This window comes from Galeopterus variegatus, unplaced genomic scaffold, assembly GCF_000696425.1.
Source record: "Galeopterus variegatus unplaced genomic scaffold, G_variegatus-3.0.2 Scaffold1373, whole genome shotgun sequence".
NCBI lineage: Eukaryota > Metazoa > Chordata > Mammalia > Dermoptera > Cynocephalidae > Galeopterus > Galeopterus variegatus.
In genome coordinates this window covers 61053-69896 of record NW_007727484.1, presented here as the reverse complement: position 1 = coordinate 69896, position 8844 = coordinate 61053, and the positions used below count along the sequence as shown (strand labels likewise).

At 58.3% G+C, this 8844-nt stretch overlaps 1 protein-coding gene across 1 annotated transcript in view; it reads left to right on the top strand.

Annotated features, from left to right (window-relative positions):
• CACNA1B (calcium channel, voltage-dependent, N type, alpha 1B subunit) overlaps window positions 1-8844 on the top strand; it is a gene marked incomplete at its 3' end in the record, with an annotated part of 72006 nt that overhangs the window by 7231 nt on the left and 55931 nt on the right. Inside the window, exon 5 of the mRNA XM_008576618.1 lies at window positions 1710-1849. Within this exon, the coding sequence (XP_008574840.1) occupies window positions 1710-1849 (140 nt within the window). The remainder of the gene's footprint in view (window positions 1-1709; window positions 1850-8844) is intronic.

Below are 8844 nucleotides of genomic sequence, written 5' to 3'. Positions count from 1 at the left end.
CCCCTGCCAGCCCGCCCTCAGCTGCCTGCCGCTCACGGGTGGGCCTGGGAGAAGGGTCTGGGTGGCGCCTCCGGCCCAGCTGCCGGCTCTGGAGTCTGGCCGGCTCTTCTCTTTTCTATCCAGAAACTTACTGTGAAAACCGGTGTTGGCCGGAGCTCAGCTGTCCCCCTGGGGCAGGTGGTCAGCAGCCCCTCCCTTTGGGGAGAGGAGGCCTCTCAACTAAACTAGACCAAAAGGTTCAAGGCCAAGAGAGCCGCGTCCTCCTTCAGGAGCCTCACCCGTCATGAGTCAGCCTCAGGACAGCAGGTTGAGGGGCCTGGCCCGACGGACACTCAGCTGCCCAGGCCTCCTGGGGAGGAAGGCACAGGCTGTGGGACAGGCCCACCCACCACGCCTGGTGGCTCTTCGGGGCCAGTCCCGGGCCCTGTTGCCCTGGCCACTCCCTGGCAGGGCAGCGCAGCTTTCTGGAGGGCAGGTCCTCCTATGGCTTCCACGGTCCTGGGGGCGAACCCTCAGGGGAGGCCCTTGAAGCTGGCTGCCTCCAACCAGCCCTTCATCTGCTTCTTGAGACAGCATCCCTGAGGGCCCACCCTCCTGGCCCAGCTCCCCAGGGCTCGCCTGTGCCCAGAGGCTCTCTCTCGCCTCCCTCCCGCAGGCACTTGCCACGCTGCGTCTTCACGTGGCATCCTCCACCCCAAGCTCCACAGCACGGTGCTCTCTGCTCAGCACTGGAGGGGCCTGGCCCCGCTCGGAGCTCAGTAACTGTTGGCTGCGATGCAGCCTGGAGTGCAGGAAGGGACTTTTGACTTCATTCCTCTGGTCACATTGTTACTTCCACCCTGAACTCCTCTCCTTAAGCTCTAGCTGTGGAAGCCTTGCCCCCAGCTGGACACCACGCGTCCCCGAGGCCTGGCGGCATCTTGGTCTAAGCTGGTGTTTGAGCCCGCCCGAGGGGTCTCAGGCATGACCCGGACTGTGCCGTGGCGCTGCCCTGGGGCCCTCATAGACGTGGGCCCTCATCACTCCAGCGCCCTCGGAGCTGCAGCTCTTGCTTCTCGGTTTCTGTTTTTCCACCAACATTTGCATGACGCATAAGAAGAGTCCGGGAAGTTTGAGCTCTATCGAGCCCGCCCCGCACCGTGGCCAGAGCCCAGGGGAGGCCCACGTGCTGACCCACGTGCTACTGGGTTTGAGTCCAGTGCTGCCACAGATGAGCTGTGGTCTCTGCCCAGCTCCTTGGCCTCTCTGGGTCCTACCTCCTCTTTTGGATGGGATGACCCCATAGGGGTGTTAAAGGGTTACCTTTGTTAACACAGGAGCCTACGTTATAAACACCACAGTAGTACTGTCTTCCCTTAAGCAACCTGCTGTGCGCTTCTGGCCAGGAAGGTCTTGGCTGCTCTGTGAAGTGGGTCGGAGGCTGAGATACTGGGGTGGGTAGCGGAAGGCACGTTCCAGCATTGCGGGGACCTTGCTGCTGTGTGAACGGTGGCACATACCGTTAGGGGAACGTGCACAGACCAGCAAACACAGTCTCAGGGATGGAAATGCTGAGTTGGAGACATCTGTGGGTGTCGTGGCAGGGCCAGGAGGGTCAGACTCCGGAGGGGGGCTGTAGCCATCACACAGGGAGGGTGGCGTCCCCACTGCCGTCCTGGCCACTGCTGCACTGGGTGGGGGAGGTAGTGACCACTGTTCTGTGCTTCTAGGATGACACGGAGCCCTATTTCATCGGGATCTTTTGCTTCGAGGCCGGCATCAAGATCATCGCTCTGGGCTTTGTTTTCCACAAGGGCTCGTACCTGCGGAATGGCTGGAACGTCATGGACTTTGTGGTGGTCCTCACGGGGTAGGTGGCTGGGTTCGGGGGTGTACCTGTGCATGCAGGCTGTGGTGTGTGCTGTCTGCCCGGATGGGGGACAGGCTGCAGTGTCCATGCTGGTGGTCCCCCATGGCCCCGCCTGAGGTGGACGAGGGTAGGGAAGTCTCTGATTGCCATCGTGTGGGATGGGGGGTCGCTTCTCTCTGAGAGGTGTCTGTGCTGCTTTCTTTGCTGAAAGGCAGACTGTCCTCAGGGGAGTTTGCTTATAGGGCCCATAGGCAAGTGGCCACCAGGTCCCGCTGACCTGGCGTGAGCCAGCCAGCTGCCTCTGGATCGTGGTCTGCCTTGGTGAGGAACTTTCCCTGGAGGTGGGGCTCGGCCTGTGCCCTAGGAGGGTCCTTGGTACTTTGAGCCTCGTTCCCTGCTGAGGAGGTCGCCTGGAAACATCTACCTCGGAGTGCGGGCTGCCTTGGGTGGGCCCTGTGTGTTGCTGTGTCCGGCTTCTAGCCCCAGGAAGGGGCTCACTCAGCATGTCCTCCCACCACGTTCCTCCTCAAATGGACCCTGGTGACTACCAGCTTGTGACTCCTAGAACGACCTAGAACAACCTGCAGGTGGGCGGGCGGGCCTTGTTTGCTGCAGCTGTCTGACGAGCGCTGGAGGCCCCTTCCCTGTTTCTCTGGCCGGAGGCTGACAGCTGGGGCTGGCCGCTCTGGGGGAGGGGGTGACAGCGTGGGGAGTTTGCTCCCACAGAACCTGTTTGCATGACCCAAATCCCAGAGGCTCCTTCCTGGGCCAGGGATGGCAGCCTGTTCTTCCCCGGGGCCTTGTGGTCCCCGGGAGGCTCAGAGCCCAGATTGGGGAGAAGAGAGTGGGCCCCACTTCAGGCCAGAACACTGCTTCCCTGGGAGTGGTGGTAGTGGCCGGGGCCTCCATCCACTACCCAGTGACCGCCCAGGGCTGCCTGGTGCATGTGTGGAGAGGGGCTTGGGGCTGATGGTACGGAGGAAGGAGGCAGCTGTGGAAGCCCCTGGGTCTGGGGCTCAAGCTCCATGAGCTCCCTGCATGTGGGGAAGAAACAGTCGGCTCAGTGGAGCTGGCCTCCTGAATACGGCCCTCAGAGTGAATCCTGGGGGGCCTGCTCCTCACCTCCTGCTCTTGCTGCTGAAGCAGCCTGTGGACCGGCCCCTGCTGGTGGGGGCAGTGCTCGCAGGACGGGGCTTGGGGAAGGGCCTTCTGAAGGCTGGGCCCGGAGCTGTCTGCGGCACACCCAACATGTCAGCCTCAGGCGGCTTCCGAGCCCTTCTGGGTGCAGTGATGCCGTCATATGCGTGGCATTGGGGCGGAATCTATGGAAAGCCCTCTGTGGCCCTGTGGAGACCTGTGTTCCACCCCACTGGTGACTCCCACCTGTGGGGGCTAAAGTGGGGGAGGCTGGTAGAGAGTGTCCCTCGGACGATGGGCAGCTCCCTAGCTCCCCACTCCCAGGGGTGTCCATGAGCCACTGTAGCTGTTTACATCTCTCTCCCTCTAGACTCAAGTCCCTGAGGACATGAACAGTGGCTTATTTTTCAGGGTGTCCCCAGAGCCTAGCTTGGGGCGGGCACCCAGGAGCGGGTGGTGAGCATCTGCTGAGTCAATGGTTTGTTGACGCTTAAGTGGTGTCAACTGGACCCACTGGGAGCTGGTGGCGGAGGCGGGACCCTGCCTTGGGGTGCTGTCCACGGTGCTGAGCGTCTGGGCCACTTGGGGGCAGGGAGGGAAGGCGGCAGCAGCCCGTGCCAAGCCCTGGGCGGGGCCCTGGGTCTTTCAGCACCTGCTGGCTCCAGGTCCCCCACTGGGAGCAGGAGGGGCCTCCCGAGGGTGGGCGCGCTGGGCCAATGCCTCTGCCCCGCTGGTCACACTCCTGGGCAGAGGTGAGGTTAGGGTGGGCTCACCTCCCTGGGAGCCCCAGTGAGAGAATCCCAGGGGTCCTGAGACCCGCTTCTCCAGCCCCCCGTCCTGTTGCTTCTGTCTTCTCTTCGTCCATGCCCTCTTCCTTCCTCTCCGCCTCGTTCTCTGTCTCTCTGCCTCTCCACGTCTGCTTCTCTGCGTCTTTCTGCCTTGTCCCGTGTCTCTCTCGGTGTCTGCAGGAGGAGAGCTGGTGTTGGTGCTGAAGGTTTCCAGCCTCCTTCTCGCTCTGCGTCTCACCCCTGGAGGTGACGCTGGGTCGTGAGGGGAACCTCCAGGTGGGGGAGACCTGCGTCCCTGGGGCTCACATGCAGGCCCAGAGTCACACAGGAGAGCCACTGTGCTGCTCCTGTGTGGGGCCCACGGGGACACGTGAACCTGCGAGTGTGCAAGGGGGAACCCAGGGAAGAGCCCTCGCCCTGGCCCTCCTGAGCTGCGGTCCCGGGGGGAGCGGGCCGGGGTGGGGGTTGCTCGTTACTTTGTTGTTTTGAATCAGGGTTTAATTGGTGCTCAGAGGGCTGGAGGCTGGGGTTGCGGGGACAGGAGAGCCACTGTGCTGCTCCTGTGTGGGGCCCACGGGGACACGTGAACCTGCGAGTGTGCAAGGGGGAACCCAGGGAAGAGCCCTCGCCCTGGCCCTCCTGAGCTGCGGTCCCGGGGGGAGCGGGCCGGGGTGGGGGTTGCTCGTTACTTTGTTGTTTTGAATCAGGGTTTAATTGGTGCTCAGAGGGCTGGAGGCTGGGGTTGCGGGGGCAGGCGACGCCCTGGCCTGCTGCCTGGTGAGGGCCGACTCCTCTGCAGAGGCTGGCAGGGCCCCTCTGCTGCTGAGGCCAGTGTGGGGCAGTGGAGATGTGCAGGGCTGGACCCACCCAGGCTCCACGCTGCCCTGGGAAGCCCCTCCGCCCCAGTAGGCTGGCCTGGGCACCCTCTTGTCTCTGCCCTGCCTGCTTAGGACTCAGGACCTGCATTAGTGAGTCTGGGGTGTGTCTGGGTCTGCGATCGGCTCTAACTTTGTGGGCACCTGCAGCCCTGGGGAGGCAGGTGTGAGGTCTGGGCTGGGGTCCTAACCGCCCGGGCTGGAGGGTCCTACACAAATCAGAGGAGTGCCTCAGAGGGACCCTGCAGACCTCTGGGAGATGTTGGCACTTCCTGGGGCACAGCAGCTGGTAGAGGTGTGCATGCCCTCGTGGGGCCGTCTGTGCCCTGGGGGAGCCCAGACCCTCAGCTATGAACACTGCTCCCAGCTGGGTCAGTCCACGGGTGACCACCCAGGACTCTCTGTTGTTCTCTTGGGTCGGGGTGAGGTCCTGGCCCACTCCTGTGCCTCACAAGGTAGTTTGCCCAAGAGAGATTCTGGGCCCAGGAGTCGGGCTGTATGGCCTGGGGTGCAGAGTGCTCTGATGTGGGGAGTCCCAGTGACTCAACCCAGCCTGAGCCCAGCTCACTGCTAGGACGAGGCTCAAAGGGTCTCAGGCCACGTAGAGAAGAAGGGTAGGGCGGCTGCTCATCCTGCCTGCCGTCCCTCTGTCCGTCCTCCTTTCCACGCACCCGCGGGCCCATCCGCCGTCTGCCCTTCTGCCCGTACGTCTGTCTGGCCCTTCTTCCAAGGCTCCCTCCACTCACCCACTATTCGCTACTCACTCATTTATTTGTTGAGCCTCTGCCAGGTGCTGAGGACACACAAGTGAACACACCGGCCCTGCCCTGGGCTGAGTTCTGCTGGGGACGCCTGGGCGGCTTCCCTGGCCCTCTGTCTCTTCTTCTGGTGGGTCCGCACTTCACTCAGGTGTGCTGCTTGTTGCGTGGTCCGTCCCTGTGTCCTGCACAGCTGCACCGCAGGGCTGAGAGGCACGGGGACCGGGCACGTGAGCAAGTGTGTGGCGATGAGTACTGGGATTTGCTTCCCGCATAGGAAACGGGGCAAGCAGTGCAGAGTGTGGCTTAGGGCGGCCGCGCTGTGTAGGGGTCAGAGAAGGCCACAGCATTAAGTTGACTTTTGAGCGGGGGCCTGAAGGACGTGATCTCTGAGAAGAGGCCATGGCTGGAGGTGCCGCTTGAGGGACATGGGAGTGTCGAGACCTTCAGAGCCTGAGACCAGACAGAACCCACAGGGAATGGGGAGACTGGGAGAGAAGGTGCCCACGACTGAGCCCAGAGCACCCCAGAGCTGACAGGTGGTGACTAGCCAGCGAGGTGGGTGGATCAGCAACGTGCCCTCGGTGTAGACTGTGTTTCAGGAGGGAGGCGATGTCCCCCCACAGCAGCGACTTGAGGATGGACGGCAGCGGGGGTTGTGGCTGGGCGAGTGGCCGGGGAGGTCTGGCGAGTACCTGCAGGCACCTCTTTCATCTTTTAGGGAGTTTTGCAGCAAAGTGGGTCAGAGAAATGGGACAGTGGCAGGAGGGAGGTGGAAGGCTGTTGTTTTAGTCCATTTCTGTTGCTTTTAACAAAATGCACAGAGCTCGGTGTTTTATAAAGAAAAAATTTATTGCTTATAGTTTCTGAGGCTGGGAAGTCCAGAGTCCATCTGGTAGTGGTGACAGTGACCCAGGGGTCTCACATTGCAAGATGGTGGAAGCAGAGAGAGACATGACAGACTCTCCTCATCTTTTAAAGCTCAGAACCACACCCCTGACCACCATTTTTAACCCATTCACTACTGCACGGTCCTACAGTCCAGTCACCTCTTCAAGGCTCCACCTTTCAATGACCATAATAGGATTTCCCACCCTCTTAACAGTCACAGTGAGGGCTAAGTTTCTAATATGTAAAACCTGGGGGACACAATTCAAGCTCCAGTGAGTTTTGGGGGGACATAATTCAATCCACTACATTCCACTCCTGATCCCCCAAAACTCACGTCCTTTTCACATGCAAATGCACTCATTTCATCCCCAAAGTCTTAACTTGTTTCAACTTAAAATTTCAAAGTCCCATCTGTGAAATCAATACAAGTCATCTACTTCCAAGACACAATGGTGGGACAAACATAGGGTACATATTCCTGTTCCAAAAGGGAGAAATAGGCCAAAAGAAAGGTGTAACAGGTCCCAAACAAGTCCGAAATCTTGCAGCAGGGCAGGCATCAAATCCCAAAGCTGGCAAATCAAGTACTTTGACTCCATGTTCCATGTCCTCTGCAAACTGGTGTGCGGTGGGTCCCCAAGTCCTCGGGCAGCTCTGCTCCTGTGGCTTTTCTGGTCTCAGGCCACACTTCAGCTCTCCCAGGCTGGGGTTCCACTCTGGTAGCTCCACAGGTCTGGGGTCTGCACGGCGGTCCCGTTCTCACAGCTCCACTAGGCATGGCGCTTATGGGGTTTCTCTGCTGCAACTCTGACGCCACGTTTCCACTCGGCATTGCTCTAGTGAAGGCTGTCTGTGGTGACTTTGTGCCTGTGACAGATCTCTTCCTGGGCCCCCAGACTTTTCCATACATCCTTTGAAATCTGGGTGGAGACTCCCAAGCCTTCGGAGCTCTGGCATTCCGTGAGCCTGCAGACCTCACACCATGAGGACTCTGCCAAAGCTTCTGGCTTGTAGCTTCCAAAACTGCAAGTCCAGCCACATCTGGGGCAATTTAGCCACAGCTGGGGCAACGAAAGTAGCTGGGGTGGTGGTGTGAGGATCAGTTTCCTGAGGTGGCCCTGGGCAGCGAGCCCATGGAGGGTGCCTCAGGCCAGTTCCCCAAGACCATTCTGTCTCCCTAGGCCTTTGGGCCTGAAATGGAAGGGTTGGCCCCAGAGGCTTCTGCAATGTCTTCAGGGCCTTTTCTCCTTCTCTGGATAATCCCTTTCCTTTTTACTAATCTTCTTAGCACCATCGGATTTTTCTTCTGAAAATGTCTCTGCTTCTCTACCTCATGGCCAAACTGCAAATTTTCCAAATCTTTACAGTCTGCTTCCCTTTTAAATTCTGGCTTTATGTTGTGCCTTTGCTGCCATAACTCAGCATAAGCTGTCACAAGCAGCCATGCAGCTTCCTGAATGCTTTGCTGCTTAGAAATTTCCTCTGCCAAATACTCTCATTCACAGCTCTTAAGTTCCAACTTCCACACAGTCCCAGGGCATGGACACGATGCAGCCAAGTTCTTTGCCAGTTCACAGCAAGGGTGAGCTTTGCCCCAGTTTCCAATAAACCTGCTCGCCACCATGTAACCAGTCTGTAAGACGTTGCAGACTTTCCCTCATCTCTTTGTCTTCTTTGGAGTCCTCCAAACTCCTCCAACCTTCCCTCAACACCCACTTCCAAAGCTGTTTCCACATTTTCAAGTATCTGTTATAAGCAACACCCCACTTCTCTGGTACCAGTTTTCTGTTTTAGCCCATTTCTGTTGCTTATAACAAAATACATGGAACTGGGTATTTTATAAAGAAAACAAAATCTATTGCTTACAGTTTCTGAGGCTGGGAAGTCCAAAGTCCATCTGGTGGTGGTGACAGTGACCCACGGGTCTCACATTGCAAGAAGGTGGAAGCAGAGAGAACAGAGAGAAAGAAAGACTCTGCTCTTCTTTTAAAGCCCTCAGAACCACACCCCTGACCACCATTTTTAACCCATTCCCTACTGCACGGTCCTACAATCCAATCGCCTCTTCAAGGCTCCACCTTTCAATTACCATAACAGGATCTCCCACCCTCTTAACAGTCACAGTGTGGGCTAAGTTTCTAATACATGAAACTTGGGGGACACAATTCAAGCTTCAGTGAGTTTTGGGGGGACACAATTCAATATACTACAGTTGTATTAGTCCATTTTCTGTTACTTACAATAGAATATCTGAAACTGGATAATTTATAAAGAAATGAAATTTAGGGCCGGCCCAGTGGCGCACTGCTACAGTGCGCTGCTTGGGAAGTGCGGCGGCGCTCCCGCCGAGGGTTCGGATCCCACATGCAGATCGGCTGCTCACTGGCTGAGCGAGGTGCAGATGCAACACCGAGGGTTGCGATCCCGTTGCCGGTCCCAGCGAGGAGGGGGGCAACACCAAGGGTTGCGATCCCGTTGCTGGTCACGAAAAAAGACAAAAAGACAAAAAAAAAAAAAAAAAAAAAAAAAAAAAAAAAAAAAAAAAA